The sequence below is a fragment of the Oncorhynchus nerka genome, linkage group LG24, assembly GCF_034236695.1.
Source record: "Oncorhynchus nerka isolate Pitt River linkage group LG24, Oner_Uvic_2.0, whole genome shotgun sequence".
NCBI classification, from domain to species: Eukaryota; Metazoa; Chordata; class Actinopteri; order Salmoniformes; family Salmonidae; genus Oncorhynchus; species Oncorhynchus nerka.
In genome coordinates, this window is record NC_088419.1 from 63,393,581 (window position 1) to 63,418,067 (window position 24,487).

Sequence of the window (24,487 nt, forward strand, 5' to 3'; positions counted from 1 at the left end):
CTCTCATCCATTTTCTGTGCATTTGAAGGATTCCGCTTGTGAACGGTCGTTTTGGGGAATGTATGTTAGTAACAATAATAACAATAACCAACCTATAGCTAACATTTTATTCAACTACTTTCTCTTTACATTACAATGACGCCTACATTCTGCAAAGAAAAAAAATCTTTATCAAATCCCTATTCTATGCCTTTCAATAAACCAAGCCCATTACCTCACCGCAGCTTTTGTTGGCCCTATACAAGCGAGAACAAAATGGTTATTCAGGAGAACGCTTTAGATTTTTATAGTGGGTAGAATTCACAAAGAGCAGTGTTATTGTATTAAAAAGAACCATCTGTACCAGAAACAATGGCTTCAAATTATCTCTGAATACCCACTGAAAAAATATAAAGCTTTGGCTTCTCATTATGTGCGGTGTAAAGGGGGGGGGGGTGAAGCAGACTTGGTATAACTGACTTTTGTTGTTCTTGATGCATTCTTCTCGTTTTAAATCGGCCCCTTTTCAGATTGTGTGTAGCCATAAACGGCTTTTCTTCTTACAGGGGTAGCTAGCAAAGGACCAGCGTTCAGCGAGGAGCATGAGCGGCAGTACACTGAAGTAGGAGCACTGGCTCTTGTAAAAACTCTGCGGACTAGGGGGCTAGTAAAGAGGGAGAGATGCCCAGAGAGCATACAGCTGTTTCGGTCGAGCGAGAGAGAGTTCTCCGGCGGCTGAAGAGTGGTTCTTGAATCGGACAGATGATGTTCCATCCTCTTTTCTGCCAATCACCCACAAAGATGAGGACAACACCCAAACTGGCACGTAAGTAGCATTGCAGTCTAGAGTGCGCGAATGCAGTGCACAGCAGTGTGAGAGTATCGCATTATGAGCTTCAGTGGTTCGTGGGTTCTTTTTCCATTGATGTATCGGACATAATTTAAAGCTTGCTCAACACCCGCAAACATTAGATTTTAAGTAGATTTTCTATTATAGCCTAACAATCCAAAGTGTAAGCGTTTTTTGGTTTGATTCTTTTGTAGGCTCCTAGCTTTGTTTTGTTTTTGTAGACTGGTTTAGAATGTTCCGATTATATTTTGGGGACATTTTGTTAGATTTATGAAATTCTCCTTATTTCTCAGCAGAAGTAATGTTTGATATTTAGCCCAAACACTGCTCTCAATAATTTTCAAGATTAGTTCATATCCAAATGAAACATTCTGGCCAACTTGCTGATATTAGACTGTCAATCATAAATAGGCCTATTGAAACAGGGTTGGTCCAAAGTAAACGTTTAAAATATATTTATACATTTCTGACTCTATACCTACAATACTGATTTCGAGTTTGGAGTTAATAAAACATATACCAAATTAGAGAAAAATCATAAAAATATTGTTTTGCTAATGCTAAACAAGACTAAGAATATTAGTTTCAAAATTGCACTTTTTAACCGTCCACTCCCTGTCCCATTGGTATTTCATAGGCTATATGTATTGAGTGCTCAGAAGGTAATATTTTCTGTGGTGTACTGCTCTCCAATCACTGGCACGGCCCCTAGTGGACAATAGTATGAAGCTTGGAGATTCATAATTCTATATATTTTCTTTCCTGAAGTCTCTCTTTCTTCCGCTCTCTCTCTCTCTCTCGCTGAGAAAAGGAAGGATCTGTTGAAAAAGTAAACCAATTTATTAAATAAACATATTACATCCAATTAGTAATATCACGACTGGTTTGGTTATGTTGGATTATATTGAGTAAATATTGATTTTTAAGGAGAAAGTGTGATGGGAGATTGCGTAATGAGTTAGGCTATAGGCCTAAGGGTTATTATGGCAGGCTTGTTTTATTATCGGGTGAGGTGTCAATTTTGAAAGGGAGCAATAGTGACTACATTTTTGAGAACGGAAGGCTTTACAATCTATAACAAATTCCCTCTTTAAGACATTTTCACACTCATTGTGTTCAAGAGTTGATAGGGATGGACCTGAATTTAATGTTTGCGCTTACTATAAATGACAAAGTTAATTTGCCATGAATTGCAGTGCTTTTCTTTTTTAGTTTATACATAAATAAAATACCCTATACATTTGTTATCATGTCTTTTGCTCCGTCCAGCCTTCATTGCAAATATGGTTTATATGCTGCAAACAGAAGTAAAGGTTGGTTTGGTCTCAAGAGTTGTCAAATGAGGTTTGCCCGCAATTCTGTTAGTTGTCGGTTTGCTAATTACAAATGCAGGGAAACTCCTGTTAAGTATTCTTCATGATGTTGCAGACTCCCGCTGTTTCTTTCACATTATCATAAGCAGATTACAAATAGCGGGGAACACACCCATATGCAGATAGAGGAGAGGGCTATTTCCAACTTGCATTATAATGGTCTGCTCTGCTGTAGCCTAGGCCTACCTTATCGCCACATCTCACCCAATTACTCAAATGTTAAACTTTTCAATATGGTGGTAATAAACTATGTATCAATTTCTATATACATTTAAATAAGTAGTGATGTTTGGTTTGATGAAATATACAAAAGAGGCCTATAATTGTTTTATTTAAAATATAATTTAATGTAATATTATAGGTTAAGCATTGTAGATGCATATCACTGAAATGTTTAAGATTTTGTAAGCACACGCTCACAAGAATGTGATCTAAAAATACAGTCTATACAGTGTCCAGATTCTCGATACATTTATGTATTGGCCTATCTGATGCTTTTCCAGGATCTACAGCATCATTCATAGCCAAATGTTCTACCATAAGAGGGAATGTAGCCTACAAATGAAAAGGCATTATCAGTAAACTAAACATGTAGTTGGTAGCTTATACAAGTGATATTATTATAGTTCCCAACAGAATATATAAGTGTATTAGGCTATAACAGTGTTCCATGAAACCTTTTATGTTCATAAATGTGTTTTTGCTATTGTCTATTTCGCCAGCAGACGGCGCTGAAGGCATGTAACAACATGGCTTCATCTGTCTGTGTTGCTCACGCCTAACCTTTTGGATATAGCCTATGTGTGAATTTATATATGTATAAACACGTGCTTTTACAAGATACATAGCGGCTTGTTACTGTTGCTTCTCATATTCTATCATCTTTCATAGCTCACATTTAGAATGTAAATTAACCATCAGATCATTAACAAATAAAAACAACAGGCCTATTTAAAACATGTATCTATCTATCTATCCTATAGGAGTTTTAACAATGCCAATTGTTGATGTTATGGGTTGAAAACCTATGCGCAAAATTGCATGTTATTTTGGCCTGTCATTGAAGTAGTGACCACTCTTGGTCATATTGTTAGTGAGTGAACTTTTTTTGTTTACTCAAATGTCCTACGACTAAGTGAATTTCAACAACAAAGGCTATATGTAGTCATGTTTTTGTTCAGGCTTATGTGCTGACAACACCCGAAACAAAACTAGGCAACTTATTAGTGATGGGCTTGCCTCCGTTTTCTTTTGGCATTCAACTTCAGTTCAAGTGAAGCTCATCCATTTCAACAATGGGGAAACAGCTAAGATTACCTATCCCCTTTTCAATGTAAAAACCGAGCTCAACTTGCTGATCGGTTCCTTTTATGTTAAGTTAACTGAAAACGCTAATATTTATTTCATGGATAGCTACACGACTTCTAATTACTAACAGAAAATGAATAACATCACCCCTATGGCTATAGCCTCTACAACCAGACCTCTACATTCACAAACTATTACTACAACTGTTACTATGGCCTAATGGTAATAAAGTGATTGTTCTAAGCGAACTTGATAGAATAATATAGGCCAGGATATTTGTATGTTTAAGTTTTGATTGATTTATCCCCCCATTTGCTTTGCCCCTGTTTAGTCGTTGAACATTTAAAACATCAGGATATAGCCTACAAATAGAAAACATGATATACAGATATTTGCATTTGATTCAGTAAAGATACAATATCTAATTAAGTTTAAAATGCTATGTATTATTCTCAGCAACTTTTGAATGTTGGCTTAAAATAATAGCCTATATAAATTGAAACAGCTGAATTGGTCCAATATGCTGTTTACCTAACAACATAATTAAATGTATCCTACTGTATAATTTCTGGATCTTGTAATCCTTCGATTTTCAGTAGGAAGCACTTAAAGTTTGCCATCCTAGTGAAATGTTTCCACTTAAAGCACTTGCAATAATAAATATATAGCTTAGGCCTATTGGTTGATAACAGCAGATTCTGCCTCAGTGCTCCACCACTGACCGCAAGTAACCCCGCCCCTTTATGCTAAATAAAAGACACAATCCTGGCCGAGGGAACAGTCGCTCTGTGATTGGTCAGGTAAAAAGGCATTTATTCCCTGACAGCCCTCATCACATGAATGGTTGTCTATTAACTTGTTCAAAAAGTATCAGGAGTTGTCAAGGCTCTGGCGGAGAGGGAAAAGTAGTTTGTTGATTCTTTGAGACCAAGAGAGAAGTTTGTGGACACAACAGGACCTACTGGCTCAAAGCAAAAAGACGTTTACTATTTCTACAAAGTTACTGAAAACGACAAGGTAACTCCAGCTAACTACCTTTTGAGTTGGACTTTTTCAATTGGTCGGGCAAATTTAATAAAAATCTGTTAATAATGTATAACATGATGGAAACTGAACTGAAACCCCCCGCACCCCAGACAAATTCTGGGGGTACTGGGAATTCAAATTCATCTGGAAACAACCAGAAAAACAGCCCGGACCGAGTCAAGAGACCCATGAATGCCTTCATGGTTTGGTCGAGGGGACAACGAAGAAAGATGGCACAGGAAAACCCCAAAATGCACAATTCGGAAATAAGCAAAAGACTTGGGGCCGAGTGGAAGCTTCTATCTGAGAGCGAAAAGCGACCTTTCATTGACGAAGCGAAGCGTCTCCGGGCTCTCCACATGAAGGAACATCCGGATTACAAATACCGACCCCGGAGGAAAACCAAGACGCTGATGAAGAAGGACAAGTACACTCTGCCAGGTGGGCTTCTTGCACCGGGCGGCAATGGCATGGGCGCGGGAGTGGGTGTAGGGGGAGGCTTGGGTGGTGGTGTTAATCAAAGGATGGACAGTTACGCACATATGAACGGCTGGACAAATGGAGGTTATGGCATGATGCAGGAGCAGCTTGGCTACGGGCAGCACCCTGGTTTAAACGCTCACAACAACGCGCAGATGCAGCAAATGCACCGCTATGACATGAGCGCACTTCAGTACAACTCCATGACTAACTCCCAGACCTACATGAACGGATCACCCACGTATAGCATGTCCTACTCACAGCAGAGCACTCCTGGAATGACTCTGGGCTCCATGGGTTCGGTGGTCAAGTCAGAGTCCAGTTCCAGTCCCCCCGTAGTCACATCGTCGTCTCACTCCAGGGGTGCTCCATGTCAGACAGGAGACCTACGGGACATGATCAGTATGTACTTACCGGGCGCAGAGGTGCCGGAGCAAACTGCTCAAAGCAGACTCCACATGTCCCAACATTACCAGAGCGCACCTGTACCCGGCACGACGATTAATGGCACACTCCCATTATCACATATGTAAATGAACTTTTATAAGAGAAACTGGACTACTCTGGACTATTTTTGTACAGAAAATTTGGGGTGGGAAATGTTGTATAGAACTCAAGGAAAGAACATAAATCTTTTTTGTCTTTCTATTCTAAAGATAAGTTCTAGAGGAACGGTAGGAACTCTGCAAAAGTTTTTCAATGATGTATAAGTTTGGAAAGTAGAAAGTGGGAGAGTCTCAATCAGATGTTTTATTATTGCAATCACCTTTTGTACAGTATTTATCAAAGAAACATAACAATCAGATGTAATGTTTGTAAACTACAAGAGGTTACATTTTTATAATCAGAAAGTCTGCAGCAAAGAAAATGGCAGAATTGAAATTGAGTTCAAGATGCTTATAAAACTGCAAACATTGGAATAGCGGTAGAAAAAGCAAAGCAGGTAAATGTTTCTCCTTGAGGGTCATTAGTACTAAACCATTTTAATTTCCTTTAAAAAAAAGAAGAAGAAGCGGAAACCTTTCCTTGCAGGTTAAGCATAATTGTTAATTTATATTTTGTCTCCCACTTTTCATCTGTTAGAAGTATAAAGTTTGTGTTCTTTATTTTCTAATGATTTGTACGATTTATGTATATTTACTGTGATATTTTAAGTTTTTATTTCAAATTTCATTCCCGTAGTTGTATTTTAAATGTTGGCCTGTACGCAGCTGCCAACACTTCATGTATATATATATTCGAACTAATATCATCATTATAACAGTTACAATTTCAGCTGAGTTTTTTCAATATGCAGTTTGAAATGAATAAATTTTTGAAATTTGGATACTTGAAATTGTATGAGTTTTGATTTTATTTATCATTTAATTCATTAGATAAGATTGTCATCCACGCTCAATTTGTTGTGGATTGTTCATGTTTTGTATTGCATTTATGTTATTCATGTTGCGTCAATATTTATTAATCACATAATATGTAAGAACTTTATAGCCTTTCATATTCTGTCATATTTATTATATAGTTTTTTTTTTTACAATCCAAGGAAACAGGAATAAAATAAAGCTATAATGTGCTAAATCTGAAATCATATTTCATCATAACTTTCAACAAAGACAAAATCATAGCAAATCATTTTATTGTGTGGTTGCTTCTGTGTCCATGTGCAGGCATGCATGCATTTGTCATTTTAAATCTTTAGATGATTAAGACTCAGGTTAACAACGTTTTATTTATTTTTTGTGAAAGGAGCTATGCGCCTAAGGATTACGAAGGACTATCGTGCAAAGTTTGTTGCCTGTAAACCAATGCTTTGAGGTGAAGATTATTCGCCCAAAATGTTCAAGATTCTCACCAAGGTATTCGTTCATTTTATATTTTTACATAATCAATACACTCATCATTTGATTTATTTGAATTCTAATTCAAATTGAGAACAGGTTTGTTCGGGGCATGCATATTATTTTAAACAGGCCTATAGTGGTTTGAAATACGTTTACCTCTCATGGATCAGAAAACAAAGTTTGAATGTGACAACATAGACGTTGAGACAGTCCATTTGAGCGGCTGGATTTTAAAGGCATGTTTGTAGTATCGATCATTTAAAATGTAATAACATTAACGGCTCTTGATATATGAATATAAATAGACCCACTGAGCAACAACGAAACAAATATGTTATATTACAAATAGGCATATTGTTACACGCCTATAGGGCTACTTGTCTTGAAAGCATGCATGCACCACATCAACAGCATTTTTCATGTCGCTCCATATTAATTTGATTATTCAAATTGTTCGACCGTCTTACACTAAATGTAGCCTGTTTAATGATTAAATCAAATGGAAAGTATTTTTGCAAAGAATCAAAAGAACCAAAACAGCTCAAATAATTTTCACCCAGAGGCCTAAATACTGTAGCTCCATCTTCGAGTGGCCATTGAATTCACTGTTTATTCAAATTTAGATTTTTAAGATAACCACGGTTCACACAGTTCATGTCCATGGGTCGATGGGCAAACCTTTAAAAAATCCTCCCTGAAGTGTTCGCACTGTCATCTGTTGTTTCAAAACAAAAAGCCCTAGATGAGGTTATGCGTTGAATATAACAACGTTTTAAATCTGGGGGTGTTAAACAATTATTTTTTCCTGAACTGTAGAGGTAGATTTGCACTGTTGCTTGCCAAGGCTGGGAAGCTTCTATTACACTAGGTCTCAGGGGAGAGGAGCTCACATTAACCGCTAAATGAATATTTGACGAGGGCTCATTTCAAAGTATTATTCGACAAACGTGTCCCTACCGGACTTTCAAGGGGTCAGGGAGCAGTGGTTCAATTAATTATTTATACAAGCAGTAGAATTGGTTGTAATAGCTGAACATGTTTCATAAACTAGGATTTTTAAAGGTCGAGTGTGTAAGGGCTTTTATTTAAATTTAATGGAAGCAGGATTGGCCCATGTCATCATATGTGAAATGTTGAAGTATGAGCGTTTAGCTGTAGTTTCATTAGTGTTTTTTTTGGGGGGGGGGATGGGAGAAAATAAACATTTGATAGCATATATGCATTTTACCTTTAAAGTCTATTGCAAACACGTAAGTGAAAAACATGCATGAAAATATCAACGGAGCACTTTTTTTGTAGAGAGGTGTCGACTATATTCCCAGTAGTTGTGATAAGGTACAGGGCATGAACTAGCAATTATATTAGGCTACTGGACCTATTGAACTTGAGACTTTTGTGTTGGACTTCCATTGAGAGACTCGTCTTCTACACGTTGAATAAGGGATATAATGCTTTTTCTATTCCCTGGAGGAGCAGTAATCAGTCAAGGAATCCCCCTGTTGGCTCACCACAGTAGGAGGAAAGTATAAAAGAGGAGTGTTTAAAATTATTTTCAATTGCGTGATTTAATCTCAAAGCGTCTAATGGCTGCTGTTCAATCCTCTCATGTTTTGAATGCTTGGACGTAGGCCCCCATATGCTTGGATATAGGCACTCGTAAAACATTGACAACTAAATATATCGTTTTGTGTGATTTAGGATAACAGCACTGTATAAGAAGAGGACCCAATGGTTCCAAAAGGCCTGGTTTTGCTCTACCGCCGTCCGCCCAGTCTGCCGCAGCTATTTGGACAGCAACAGGTGGTAAGCGCGCTATGTTTTGCTCATAGTAAAACCCCTCAGATATTATCTTTTGATATCTTTGTGAAATGACACGCTCTTCCTGGATAGTAATTATCACAACATATGAGGGCCCAACGTGTATAAACACATGTTAATCTCTAGTGTCCAGATCTCATTCATATGGGTAGGAAGATATAGCCTACGGCAAGAGACCTCCATATTTAATAAGATATAGGCTATGTTATATTTGTAGGGCTATACAACTTTTGTAGTTAATAAAAGGTGTATCGCTTGATAAATTATATACAAACGTGAGAGATGTGTCCCATAGTGTTCTCTGATCCAGAGGTAGTGGAATATGCGCACAAGTAATGGTCGTCAACTAGGCTTCTAATCCAACCCCTAATCAGTCACCAGATTTAGCCTATTGATAGTACGGAGTAATGACGTCACATGTACTAGATTGGTAAATAGAGTACTTCATTTTCTCCTTGGGTAATATTTTATTGGACATACCACGTGCGAGAGTGTGTTCTTATAACATATTATCTATTGAATAAAACATCTGGATTAAAGTAATTGCATAGACAACAAGAAAAGGCCTACGCGTATTACTATTTGCCTACAACTTTATTTCGATTGGTGGCATAATAGATGTTGAAAGATTATATTTGATTACTTATTAGTATTGTTGATGTTGTATTGTTGTTGATATTTGTACGAATTTATTAGGCTATTTCTGCTGGGAAAATATTATGTCTCGTTACGCACATCATTGGGACTATCCATTGATAAGGTTCTAACTAATAGCTACACTGTAAAGAAAACTACTTTTCTCTATAGTAATTACTTTTCTCGCTTTCTCTGCTGTAGTTTGAGGAGTTGGGGGTTGTAGTGGACGGCTTTCTGTGGGGGGATGCAGCATTGTGAGATTCGTTGAATTGAAATCTGTCAGATATGCCATATATTTTAAGTCTCTCGTGGGGTGAATGGCAGTCGCTCCCTGATCCAGTGCAGGTGCAGGGACGCAGGGGGATGGGGGTCTCTGCGCGGCCAAAATGCGCATTCTGTTCAATAGACCACACACTGTCAGCCAGCATGCCATCATCTCTGCGCCTCTCATACATTCTCAGAGCAGTGCAGGCTTTACCAGCTCGCCAGCAGATATACCGACATAGCCTACACAAGCGCGGGACCGAATGACTCTCAAGATTGTTAATGATCACTTTTTCTGTTTTTATCATTCATGTTTGATAATGAAAGGTTTATAGCCATATGCAAATGTGTGCTTTGAGAACATCATACATTATTTAAAAACATTCTTCAAGTTATTTCCGTTTGATTGAGGTGGTGTGATCTTATCCCACTGGTCAAAAACTGGTTGAATCAACGTTGTTTCCACGTCATTTCAACAACAAAAAGATTAAATGTGATGACGTTGAATTGACGTAGAAGACTGATTTGGATTCGAAAAAAGTAATCAATGTAACGGAATTTCGTCTTCTTTTCAGCCAACTTTTAACCAAAATCCAATTACATGCTGACATTTTTTGTTGATTTCACGTTGAATTCACATTAGTTAACAACTCAACCAAATGTAAATCAAAACTAGACGTTGAATTGATGTCTGTGCCCAGTGAGATGTTAGTAATAGTAGAATGTCGAACCTTCTTTTTCATAATCATCACCATGGCCATTTAAGTTGTTTTCGATTGTGGACACACCCTAATTTGATTGATGGTGGATTTTAAATTGTAAAACAGCGGCCCTAAACTCATTACATATTCTGGTTTCTAGGAGAGACGGGATTAGAACAGGAACGACAGTTCAATGGATTAGTAGCCTACCAGTGTGCTAGTAAATACAATATACCACTGTACTCAAGTTGCTATGGAGGCCGCTGGCACTTGCCTATGATAAGATACAACAGTTGGTCTCTCAAGTTTCACTATTTCAGTGACTCCAGTTGTTTTGTGTTTTAATCTAAAAAAATATCAAACTAACACTTTTGAGGGAGAAGTTGAGAGTATTTGTTGCTGATTGAATTTAACATATCTGCACTAATCAGGTTATTAACAGCACATTGAATGCTCTTCCAATGATGGGATGCAGTAAAAAAAAACGAACTGCTATAACATTGGAAGATTATGCTTTTTATGATGAAGCATGTCACCGCTTATCATAGTTTTACAAACCATTTATGGGGCCGGTTTTAGAGAGGGACATGCTAGAAGTGGCATCTCAAACTTAAATGTACATTGTTTTATAACTAACTAAGTTAATACACTTGCAATGACGGGATATAAGCTGATAATTGGCCCTTTTACTGAACAACAATATATATCACCATCTCTTTATTTTTTAATAACGTCAAACGCTTCGCTGGATTGGCTCTGACAGTGAATACCTTTTCTCTGTGCAGTGTTGTTGGGAATGGAACAATGCACATCTAATTGTGGAGATTTCAATAGCTGCATGGCCACTACAAGTGAACAGCAAAGATATTGAACTTAGAGCAGACGACACGTCCACTGTCCGTTCTAGCTTTCACCATTTGTGACTCGAATTCCTTTATTCTAGGAATGGAAACATTAACATTATTTGCACTGTACTGCCCACTGTCTCCTTCCCATTCAAAGAGTCTAAACGAAAACTTTAAACGGTTGCCTATAGCTAAAGTAAAAAATATGTATATCTTGATTGTCAACATTGTCATTGTGTAAATGGAAATAAGGCTGAGCGGACTTGGAATACTTTCATTTCAGGGACATTGTATCTGTCTGGCTACTGGTCTTTACCGACACATGTATACAGCAGTCTGACAGGCAAGCGGTGATGACGGAATACTACACGATAGGCTGAATACATTTTAATCGTGTCGAAAAGTGAAAGCGTAGAACTTTATTGGTTAGGATGTTATTGTGCGGAAACAAAGTTTATTCATGCGCAACTTTGGTCGGACAAGTGTTTCTGCGTTTCCAGTTATTGGACTGTTCACCCTATGCCTAAAACAATATATGTTTTGATGCAGCGGTGCAGCCAGCAGGGGTGTGCAGTAAGATGCAGATCAAGCTCGAGCTTTATGGACCACTGACAGCCTGGGATAAAAACTAGGCGAGGAGCTGAGTGCGCGGGGTGGTGAGCAGAACGTCTGTTTCAGACAGCTTTTAATAGTTGTGCTGCTGTGTTGATACTTCCCTTCAGGCCTTTAACCAAACACAGTTGTGATTAGGTTTTGATTTTGCAAACCTAATAAATAACATAGCTGAACAATATGCATGATTAAATCTTACAACAAAACAAGTAGTTTGTTCACTTTTCATTTGTAAATTATCTTTCGACATACCACTTTCTAAGAATTGTGTGTGTGTTTGTGTGTGTGTGTGGGGGGGGGGGTACCCCTAATATCTTGAATTTAGCCCCTTTTAAGCACAGGTTTAGCCAACGAGCCTCAAATGGTGACAAATATGACTAACCTGTTAACTTATTTAGTTTTGTCAGAGACACCGAGGGCCTGAATGTTGCATCTGACTCAAACAAAGTTCGTTAGGCCTACTAGACTAAAAAAGTCATATGACAGGACTACCAACTAATGAACAATAAGCCTATTAATATAAAATATAAAATGTCATAACATGTCTTACACAATCATACAATAAAAAACGTAACATTTAGTTTTATTTTGTGAAAAGTGTTATGTTTATTCCAAATCTTTCTACAATCATATATGTTACATTGTAGGTCTATATATGACATTCGACACTTTTGGGTAAATATTTAGCAGACGAAACGGGAACTTCTTTGTCATCTCCCAGTAGTGGCAATTGTAACCCTCTGTCGACAACAATGCACTGACTTCCCCAACAGCAGGTCTCATTGTTTACTTAATTCCTTCGCGATTTCAGGCTTCATGCACCTCATATTGATCAACGATCACATTATAAACACCTGGGAAAGACCATTTCGGGATTTTAGACAAATCAGTAAGAAATTCAAAAAAAGTAGAATCATTAGATACAGTATTTCAATCATTCAATATAAGCATATATACATGTAGCTAGGCAAACAGTTTGCACTGTAGGCCTAGAAAAGTTTAGCCTTGTCCAACTTCATCAATGTGTTGTTTATCCCTGTGTCAGATCGAGATTGTTTCTGGAAATACATCTACGACACAGCTCGTTTGCTAGCGGCTCATTTTATGTATGCTTTAGAATAAAGGGTATACAAAGTTTGTCTGAGCACTGAAAGGGCCCCACAACGGCCCTTTATATTTCTCTAGACATGATGCCCGAGTCATTTCAATGGAAGTTGGAGAACTACTCGCCTTGAGCACGTGGGTTTGTTGACAAAACAACTAAAATGATCACATATCTACATATTTTTTTTAAACGCACACATTTTCCCTATAGGAAAACGAGAATATTGGATACCGATATTGGATACCATGATTTAAGTAGGCCTAGCCTATTCAGTAGAGTTAGAGACACAAATGTGTTAGATAAAACTAAATTAAGTAGACCTGCTCTGACATAAAAAATGACATCTTATTGGTCTTAGTAATAAACAACAGCAGAATTATTCCTCCCAGTGTGAGATTATGTGAGTGTATGACACAATCGAAAAAATATCCTCCATAACTTCAAAATGGTTGTGTTTAAATATACTAAATTACGGATGACTTCCCTCCAACAGTAAATTATGTCCTCCAACTGCTTGCCTATTCTATCACTACCACCAGTACTGGAAAGTCGATTATGTTGAATCCATACATTTCCATGGATTGCATCACCCTAATTATAATACTCAAGACTGCTCTGTGGCTCTCCGTTTTTGAATGGTCTCTCTCATGCGGTTCTGCCGAAACCGTTCTGGAATGGAAAAGTGGGTCTATTAAAAAAAGTCTCTAGAGACCATCCAATGCGTTTTTCTGTGACTGATAATGAGGCATGACTCAGATGCGACAAGAGTGTGTCTGCATGGGGTAAACAGCGCCCTGATTGGGAGAGGATGACACTCACTTCTGGGAAACATTAGGCTATTCATATATTTCTCATAATGCATTTTTTCGTTTCTTAAACGTCCACTGTTGCAAACACAACATTACGTTTTACTCATAAGACAGTGAATAATAATGATGCCCTATTAATTCATTTGTTATAAAGGTCTACACTATTGGGTTTTGGGAGCTGCACCTGTTGCAGGGTTTAGTTAAATATAGGGCAAAGAGACAGAGGGGGTAGGAGGTATGCTGTTCTGAACTGCATTTGATTGTAAATAAGAAGAGTTCACACGCTGATCGAGTGACTAAGGAGAACAAGCGAACCATTTTAAATCAGGTGGCTATCTCCCTATCGCGGAGATCAGAGCTCTGTCACTCCCGAGCTCGTCATTGTGTCCTCCCTGCGAAATGACATCTCCCTCAGAAAAGTGCCTGGATGAGATTTCACTGTCTCTGCGCTATAGGCCCCAACCATTAGCACAACGCAGTGAAACGAGTTATGTAGCCTAGCCTAACACAAGTAAAAACATATCGTCTGCTTCAAGATACGTTTTTCAGAGAGAGAGGGCCACCGTAAACATGTTTTGTTGTTGTTCAAGACCCTGTTTTGTATAACCTTCCATAGTTGTAGGTCTACATAGGGAAGTAATGCCCTATATTTCCATGGCTCATTGCTTAACTGATGAAGTGTATGGCCATATGAAGCGAGGCCACACAGTTGGCAGGGTGTCAGACCAAGTTACGACTTCAAGAAGAGATGAAGATCCCAGACAGCTGGAACGCTCTTATTGATTATGTGACGTTTTGCTTGACGATAAGCGGGACATCTAAACCATGAGTACCTTCTACTGCGCGTGCATCCAAACCCGCAATCAGAACATCACTCCATCACAAAGTTGCCCCGGGCGAGAGGAGAAAGGGAAAATTAATTAAATGGATCAATCGATGGAATCATAACTTGGTTACAGAGAATGGAAAATGTAACATTTGAAAAGTGCAGTATTTGATTAATAGTCATCTTGTTTAAGACTAAGCCTATCTTTCAGTACAACATTTCTGATTGTCTTGAACTTTAGGCCCGTGTAAGAAGCAGCTCAAAGGTTGACCCTTGGGCGATTTCTGTTGCATTCAGTGGGATACAATAAAGTATCAAAACACTTTTAATTCTGAAATTCCGAGTAAAAAGTTTTGAGAGGGCTGCTCAATAATAAACCAGTTCAGTCCTAGCTTTCTAGAAGGTCTCATAAAAAATACACACACAACATTTGGAAATAGAGTATTGTCTATCAGGGTTGGGGTCAATTCAGTTTTCAATTCAGAAAGTGAATTTAACTTTAACTCATGAATTGAAAACTCCTCATACAAAACAATACTTTAAAAATGAATTGATCTCAAACATTGTTGTCCAAAAGTAGCACACAGGTGGAATAAGTCTACATAAGTGGAAATGATATGAAATTGTGGTTTTAATAAGAGAGCAACATTGATGTTCTTTCAGATTAGTGTGGTTGCATAAATCTGTATTTGTAAATTCCCCCTTTGATACCCCAGTTCATTGAAGTAGTGTGAGTGGAAATTGTGCTTGGAATCTTGGACAGGAACAATCACTAAACACGAAGATTTGGTTGACTCAGATAGCTTTTTATTCAGCCTACATTTATTGACATTTAGACAGTACAAATTGAAAGGCTGCAATGGAATTTAATAACAGTTATTCATACATGGGGAGAGGAGGCAGAGAGGGACTTGACCACATTGACACTACAAGAAAAAGCACAAAAACTGCCTACTCCTCCACAACAACAGCCATTATTACAAGGCTTTTATAATTATTATAAATATATCAATTATAATCTGGTAAATAATAAATTATTGTCAATATAACACAGTAGAAGAAATCCAACCTAATAACAAAATAAACTGCAAAAGGTACCGTATAAAAAGGACATTCATTGAAAATAAGGAGATGCAACTTTTTTGCCCAGTAGATTACAGTCCTTCTTGTTTCAGTAAGTAGGATAAAGCTTGGAGTGCCTCGTCACCGTGGAAACTGCCAGAACAATTCAGTTGAAGTTTGAGGAGGTCAGCTTGCAGGGTCAACAGCTCCAGCCTCTGCCTGTGCCAACTTCTGTTGGGCTGGGGACTTTTTAGTGGGCGTGTTAGCCCTGGCCTAGCCCTGGGTGGTAAGCAAGTCTGATATACATTTTTTGAGTCAGTTTGCAGCCTAGGCTCTCCAGGTGGCCTGTGAAATCGATTGTAACCCTGTGACCCTGTCTAGCAGAGGCATGGTTGACAACCTGGGTGAGAATTTAGTTGGCACTGACAGATCTCCACAGATTTCAGTACAGCAGTTAGGAGAGAGTTGGTGTGTGTGTGTGTGTGTGTGTGGCTGTTCTATTTAATCAGCTCAAGATTGTGTCGGTTTGTTGCATTACATGTCACTGGAGTTCACCGATCTACTGAGAGGATTTACAGTATTTTTTAGTAGTGATGTTTGATTGAGAGTTATCAGGGTGTTCATGCAGTTCTGAAATTCCCCATTTTCCACTTCACATGATAAAAAAAAACACGAAAATAATAAACCACAAAAATACCCCCCCCCCCAAAAAAAAAAGTTTTCATATTTAGTTTTCTAGTAGATCAATTACATTAATACATGTCTATATTTGATGATAACTAAAGTTTACATAAGTTAGTCAAATACAGATATCCAACCTTTGCTAATACTTAATGTTTTTAGAATGGTCACGTATGCTTATGACTTTGAAACCTTTGCTTTTCCATGACATAGTTTAGCTTGCTTACATGTCATCCCATGTGGATGGAGGATATGGCTTTCCTCCCTGGGTGAAGGTGCTCATGGCCCTGCAAATATGTGTCAACTTTATCAGTGATTTTGAAATTGTCATGGCGAGTCCCACAGGAGCATGTGTGAATAAAGGGCAGCTCTTCACAGGATATTTCAATCTGCTGTCTCTTTGGTCCTGGATATGCCCCATGGGCTCCCAAATGATGCTATTTGTCACGTTAAACAGACTGCTACTCTCTAGAGGGTGTTCTGTGTGTGTGTGCGCACGCGAGTGTGTGTGTGTGAGTGCGAGTGAGAGAGAGATAGAAAGAGGAACGACACTAGTCTGAGTGCCTGAGGATGCTATTGTGATTGATTGTATTTGATTGTGTTTGAGTGGGACCTATGTGATGCTTCTGAGAGCTTGTATCATCCAAGCAGTTTTCCTGTACCCATAGGGAAGAGAGTGCTGCAAGGTGCATGCCATTCGTATAACTGGAAAAATGCTCGCTCTGTTATTTAGAGATGACATTCATGGAGTGATCCTGTGTTAGCACAATGGACGTGTTTCACTATTCTTTTCAAACTGAATGGTTTCAGCAATAGGTGTAAACTTGAACTCGGCCGAGAGGGAGAATCTCTCTTGCTTTATTTAGCCTCATATCTAATCAATCCTCCCTTCAAGAGAACTATGTCATGTGTGTTCCTATGCAAATGTTTCTGTAAACACTGAATGGTAAGCACAGAGCTATCCTTACATTCTCTGTGTCTTTTAACTCCATGCAAATGGCTAACCTACCATTTTCTCTCTACTACTACATTCATATACCAATATGGCCACAAGCATACAAAGCATTTATGTCTTCAACATAATATCTGCCACTAGACATTGTTTGTAGTAATGCTTCAGTATTTGTTTGTTCAAATGTGAAAAATCTTCTTCCTGCTGATGTGTAACTCTGTGTCGTTGTATCTGTCGAACTGCTTTGCTTTATCTTGGCCAGGTCGCAAATGTAAATGAGAACTTGTTCTCAACTTGCCTACCTGGTTAAATAAAGGTGAAATAAATAATTAAATAAATGTTTGGTGAAGGGCAGGGTAGTGTGCAGAAACAGAGTTGGCATCAGTGACAACAGAGTAAGTACCAGATCCACTTGTAGAGGCTTAATGAACATTTTTTTTGTGGCAGCAGCAATATATTTCTGATTACCTTTTGGATTTATTGGGCGTAGTGTGTGTGTGTGTGTGAGTATGCGCACGCGTGCATGTGTGTAGGTGACTGGGTGCCAGTGTGTGTGATTTAATGAGGGATTTTTTGGCAAGTTGGCATTGTTCATCAGTGTCATGGCAGTTTTGTTTCAAAAGTGCTGGTGCTGGAGAAAGAGGGATTTCGGCCCATCAGCAGTATGTGATGTCAGCATGCCCTGACAACAAAGGACAGCTCCAAATCCATGGTGTTTGCAGCATTATGGGGGCCCAGTCTGGGCTGAACATGGCCCCTCTTTCACTGGAACAAACATACTAGAGCACAGCTAGCTAGAGCACCATAACAGAGTGCAGTGCACACACACAACAGGACTTCTGCTTTTCAACCCTGTTCATTCATCATCTCCTCCACACTCTGTTACATAAGCTTTACCTATATGAGGAGAATATTTGGGAGAAATGTTAATGATAAGGAAGTTGGTTTTTGATAGCGTTATGGTCAATTAGCTGACACTTCCAATCCAACACACAAAATCAGTATTGGGCCTATGCGTTTGTATGAAACATTTTATATTCTATGGGTACATTGTATACAAACAGTGATCAAGTGCCTCAAACTGGGTAAATCTTGAAAGTACAATACTCATTTTCATCGGTCACATTCAGAGCTGTGACTTCCTGTAAATCTTATATGAGCCTTGTTATTTGCCACTTGTGCTCCAACTGTAACAGAAAGACTGATATTCAAAGTAGACACACACCTCTGTTTGGTTAATGCTTTGGCTAAGTCACTGTAAAGCCACCTGCAGTTCTCCTTGCAAGTTAGAATTACATATGGTGATTTCAGTAGTCATGTTGGCACAATAATAACTAGCATGCTGTCTGAAGCAGAATCACTCAAAGAAAACATGGTAACCATGTCTGTATGCATTCTGGGAAATCTACTTAAAAGTCAAAGGATTTCATAATTCAGCATATAGTTTAAATCCTTGTTGGTCTGGAGCTAATAACAAAAGTACAATTCTGTATATTTCTAAACATTTAGCATCGGAAAATAATTGGGGACATGGCAATGAGGATATTCTTCATCCCTGGCATTATTACCATTAAAAAGTTTAACCTTCTTGAACCTATGTATCTACATCTTCAATAAAGTTCCTCTGAGCCACTCCAAGGAGAGTGAACAGTCTGTGTTTCAGAGACACTGCCAAGCCAAAGAACACAGCGTGGTCTGGCTGGCATTGGCCATGGGTAGGCCCTGAAGGCAGGGTATTGTAAGAGACAGACAGACCACACGGATCCCCAACAAGTCCTCTTTATGATGGGGAAGAATTATGATTGCCATGTCTCGCAGTGGAGCCCTCAGATCAGCCTGTAGTGGGGTTATAGGAGCTAGATGCCTACAGTAACATAGCGGCCCCCATTCATTACATGCCCATGTGTATTAAACTACTGGAAGAACGCGAGGCAGCTGCAGTATGTAGTCCAACACAGGCAACACTTTCTTTTCTGCTCCCTACTGTCTGTTTTGGTACAGGCCTGTCTGTCTCTGGTACCCTCTGTGTGATTATACAAGCTTGCTCAAAAACTTTCTACAGAGATTTGTTTTCGATGTTTGGTGTGGAAACAATGGTTTCCTTTTGACTAGATAAAGGGGAACTTCATGTTGGAATGGCAACCCTAAAGTGATACATTTGTATATAGCCAACCTAGTCATAGACTGTTCTCTCTGCTATTGCACAGAAAGCTGTACCAGAGCGCCAAGTCTAGGTCCAAAAGGCTCATTAACAACTTCTACCCCCAAGCCATAAGACTGCTGAACATTTCATCAAATTACCCCCCCCCTTTTTTTACACTTCTGCTAGTCATTGTTTATTATCTGTGCATAGTCACATTTCCCCTACCTACATGTACATATTACCTCAATTACCTCGACTAACCTGTACCCCCACACATTGACTCATTGACATTGACACATTGTAAGTAAGCATTTCAACACCTGTTGTATTCTGTGAAAATTATATTTCCTCAATCTAAAGGCTCCCAGATACAATGCACGGTGTTCTAAATACATATGTAACACATAGTAAACCAAAATTTGTTTATGTGCATTATTTTGTTACAGAAAAGGTGAGAGGAGATTGCTGAAATCCATATGACCAAGACGACACGTCTGCCCAGGAGATGGATACCTCACCAGATATGGTAGGTTTGGGGCTGAAGAGAAGAGACCGGTTGCATGTTATCAATTGCTACACCTTGGTACACCTTATTGCTCACAGCTACTATTACTAATACCCCTCCCCTCTAAAAATAAGTGTTCTCTTCCTTCATTGAGAAATATTCAGACGTTTCCCATTACCTCTGAGAAGCCTTGCCATACCTGTTTTTCCTGGTTGGTTGCATTCTCAAATGCCCTGAGAGGGTGGCAGGCCGGCCCAACAATCACTATTCCAAATTGAGCGTGGCACAAAGAATATGAACTCAGTCATTGGAAGACTGCCATTGGTTGTTCTTTAGAACAGCTGAATGGTAATTACTCAGAGAGAGGCTGCGTTTAGACAGGCAGCCCAATACTGATATTTTTTCCACTAATTGGTCTTTTGACCAATCACAGATTTCTTCACGTCAGATTTTTTTCAGAGCTGATCTGATTGGTCAAAACACCAATTAGTGAAAAAAAATATCAGAATTGGGTTTCCTGTGTAAACGCAGCCAGAGAGAGACCGAAGAAAGTCTACTGATCAATTTACACATCAGTGCCCGGTTTCCCGATAGCAATGGAACTTCGTGTTACAAGTGTTTTAACAATGCATCTTACCTACAACGGCCGAAGATGCAACATGTGTTTCCCAAAACACTACGCAGAGAGAACGGTCGCTAAGTGCGTCTTTGGAGCATGTGTCGATACTGATAGGATGGAAAGAGAGAAAGCGCTGCTCTCGGTTCAGCTTTCTCCATTGAAATCTTACTTTATTATAATTATTTCACAATACTGACGACGGATCAGCTACTAGAAAGATATTACCGCCTACGCCCTCAAATATTGAGGCGGCTTATTCTAATGTTTCTCATTAAAAATGCATAAAATCACAGATTTGGCACGTCACTGCGCATGACTACACATCATGGAATATATTGAGACAAATTAGACAGACTAAAAGTAGCAAAATAGAGCTCAATTGATTGAACATGAAATGCATTTCAATATGATTGAAATAGGCCTATAGTTTACATTTTAATCCAGCCATCTCTGTTTTCGTTTGAAGCATTGTTTTATACGTTGCTTGTTTGTATCAATTGCAAAGACTGTATTTGTAGTCAACTTTTTTCTGAAGTTATAGGCGGTCACCGATGCGTTTGCTTAACCATGCGATTCTATGTTTCGCGGAGATCTTCTGTGTAAAAAATGAGGGCTAAAAAGCATCATTTACGACGCACTTCTCGGTTCTGGGAGTGGTCTGAAGCAGGCATTAGATTACGAGCGTTTTCAAGTGCAAAGTTAATAACGATGGTTTAGGATAATAGTTTGGCCATTTAACAATGCTCCTACGAAGGTTCTATATCGATGAATTTAGCCTTAAAATGCTTTTGGGAAACCGGGCACAGATCTGATCCTAATCCACGTCCATTCGATCATTTTAAGATTATTTACAGTATTTTGTCACTTTTTAGTATCGTTAAACCTGGTCCCCATTCTATTCTTGTGCACCTGGTTTGGATTTCCCTCATTAACAAACTGGGACAACACATCATGGAACCACTGAGTTCCTAGTCCACCCCACTTTCTCTACATACAGTGGGGCAAAAAAGTATTTAGTCAGCCACCAATTTCTCCCACCAAGTTCTCCCACTTAAAAATATGAGAGAGGTCTGTAATTTTCATCATAGGTACACTTCAACTATGACAGACAAAATGAGAGAAAAAAAATCCAGAAAATCACATTGTAGGATTTTTTATGAATTTATTTGCAAATTATGGTGGAAAATAAGTATTTGGTCAATAACAAAAGTTTGTCTCAATACTTTGTTATATACCCTTTGTTGGCAATGACAGAGGTCAAACGTTTTCTGTAAGTCTTCACAAGGTTTTCACACACTGTTGCTGGTATTTTGGCCCATTCCTCCATGCAGATCTCCTCTAGAGCAGTGATGTTTTGGGGCTCTTGCTGGGCAACACAGACGTTCAACTCCCTCCAAAGATTTTCTATGGGGTTGAGATCTGGAGACTGGCTAGGCCACTCCAGGACCTTGAAATGCTTCTTACGAAGCCACTCCTTCGTTGCCCGGGCGGTGTGTTTGGGATCATTGTCATGATGAAAGACCCAGCCACGTTTCATCTTCAATGCCCTTGCTGATGGAAGGAGGTTTTCACTCAAAATCTCACGATACATGGCCCCAATCATTCTTTCCTTTACACGGATCAGTCGTCCTGGTCCCTTTGCAGAAAAATAGCCCCAAAGCATGATGTTTCCACCCCCATGCTTCACAGTAGGTATGGTGTTCTTTGGATGCAACTCAGCATTCTTTGTCCTCCAAACACGACGAGTTGAGTTTTTACCAAAAAGTTCTATTTTGGTTTCATCTGACCATATGACATTCTCCCAATCTTCTTCTGGATCATCCAAATGCTCTCTAGCAAACTTCAGACGGGCCTGGACATGTACTGGCTTAAGCAGGGGGACATGTCTGGCACTGCAGGATTTGAGTCCCTGGCGGTGTAGTGTGTTACTGATGGTAGGCTTTGTTACTTTGGTCCCAGCTCTCTGCAGGTCATTCACTAGGTTCCCCCGTGTGGTTCTGGGATTTTTGCTCACCGTTCTTGTGATCATTTTGACCCCACAGGGTGAGATCTTGCGTGGAGCCCCAGATTGAGGGACATTATCAGTGGTCTTGTATATCTTCCATTTCCTAATAATTGCTCCCACAGTTGATTTCTTCAAACCAAGCTGCTTACCTATTGCAGATTCAGTCTTCCCAGCCTGGTGCAGGTCTACAATTTTGTTTCTGGTGTCCTTTGACAGCTCTTTGGTCTTGGCCATAGTGGAGTTTGGAGTGTGACTGTTTGAGGTTGTGGGCCGGTGTCTTTTATACTGTTAACAAGTTCAAACAGGTGCCATTAATACAGGCAACGAGTGGAGGACAGAGGAGCCTCTTAAAGAAGAAGTTACAGGTCTGTGAGAGCCAGAAATCTTGCTTGTTTGTAGGTGACCAAATACTTATTTTCCACCATAATTTGCAAATAAATTCATTAAAAATCCTACAATGTGATTTTCTGGATTTTGGTTTTTCATTTTGCCTGTCATAGTTGAAGTGTACCTATGATGACAATTACAGGCCTCTCTCATCTTTTTAAGTGGGAGAACTTGCACAATTGTTGGCTGACTAAATACTTTTTTGCCCCACTGTATGGTAAAGAAAAACAGTGTACATTACTGAACCCTATTCTGATAGTGACTTTTCAGACAGGGACACGTCCCAGTTCTCAGTCCCTTAATGTCCCCAGGCATTGTGAAAGCGTCCCTTCACCCCTACTCTTGTCACACACAGTGCCGAGAGAAAGACGCATTGGGCCCTTGTGGAATGTGGCATGTTTCTGTGAACTATTCCCTGCTTTGTCATAAGAGTTTTGTGTGGTGGAAAAGTTCCCTTTTTTCACACCTCCTCGTTGGTGGCGCAGTGTTGGTCCTCTGCTGCAGCTGGCCTGTGCTCAGGAACAATGACATTCTTTAGGTTTAAGGTCCGTAAAATATGGCTATTTCAAGTCAACAACCTAATGTGTCTGTGTCACCAGCCACGTTAACTGTGAAGCACTTGCCTTCTCCAGTCTTTCAGTTTGATGGGGCAACATGGGGGCAGAGCGGATCCAATACGAGGTGATTTACTGTAAAGCACAGTGGAATATCACCATATCTGAAATGGAAATAATGAATCTCTTATTAGGATGGTTATTTCAGGACAAGTCACAATTTGAATAGAAATTAATCTAATTTTAAAACCTTGGTCACAAAGAGCAAGACTCAATTTAGACCCAATCTAAAATTAATGAGAGCATCTTAAGGGACACAGTGGAATTGGCAAAACCTCGTCTATTTATGTTAGTTAAGGACACAAGCTGGAGACGTGTAACCCATTATGGAACCATCAGTTAAAAAGTCTACATTACATTGTCACGACATTGTTATGATGGTAGGAAGATGGCTTTATGAAGGCGGCTTCCAGAAAGGTATAATCAGGATTTGTTATTTTTGCTCATTTCCATGGTTAAATATTTAGGTAGTGCAATGATTGAATATTGGAGTTTCATATTTGCTTGGTTCAACGGTTGTTGAAATTCAAATAGAGTGAAGTCCCATTGGGGTGCTTGGTTTTATTGACCAAACTCCGGATGGGTAAGTCGAGACTCATTACCCTCACACACATGGCGCTTTGTCCACTTGTCATGTTTGAAGATGAACGTTTCTCTGCTCACACATCCCATTGTCTTCAGATGATGGATTAAACATGTATGTACTTTGGATTGTAATATAGTATTGAAAAGGACTAACGCTTTAACTAATTCCTAATACTGTAACCTGCAGCCCTCATAGAGACAAGTCATTGGGAGGAAAACCGTGATGTATCAAACCAAGTGTAGACATTGTCAATGTTGTTGTGCAGGAATGCAGTGATCTGGGATCTTTCTTGACTTCAAAACATTGTTGGTAGTATGGGAACACATCTGCCTCTCACAGGGCAGCCATCACTCAGGTCAGAGAGGATATGCAGGACTTCTAAGGGAGAATGTGGTGGAGGAGAGGCCAACTCCATCTGTCGGGAGAGTTTGTTCCAGCCGTGCGCCTGGCCGCACTGACG

The 24,487-nt window shown here is 39.2% G+C and overlaps 1 protein-coding gene and 1 long non-coding RNA gene across 2 annotated transcripts in view; both read left to right on the forward strand.

The window, feature by feature from the left end:
* Window positions 1-430: 430 nt before the first annotated feature.
* LOC115108412 (uncharacterized) overlaps window positions 431-24,487 on the forward strand; it is a 34,184-nt gene continuing 10,127 nt past the window's right edge. Inside the window, exons 1-3 of the long non-coding RNA XR_003860342.2 lie at window positions 431-805; window positions 8,556-8,660; window positions 19,758-19,837. This is a non-coding gene — a long non-coding RNA (uncharacterized LOC115108412). The remainder of the gene's footprint in view (window positions 806-8,555; window positions 8,661-19,757; window positions 19,838-24,487) is intronic.
* On the forward strand, window positions 4,300-6,345 carry sox2 (SRY-box transcription factor 2). The gene has a single exon (XM_029632695.2). It carries the CDS (start codon window positions 4,602-4,604, stop codon window positions 5,547-5,549), a length of 948 nt encoding a protein of 315 aa, XP_029488555.1. The 5' UTR covers window positions 4,300-4,601; the 3' UTR covers window positions 5,550-6,345.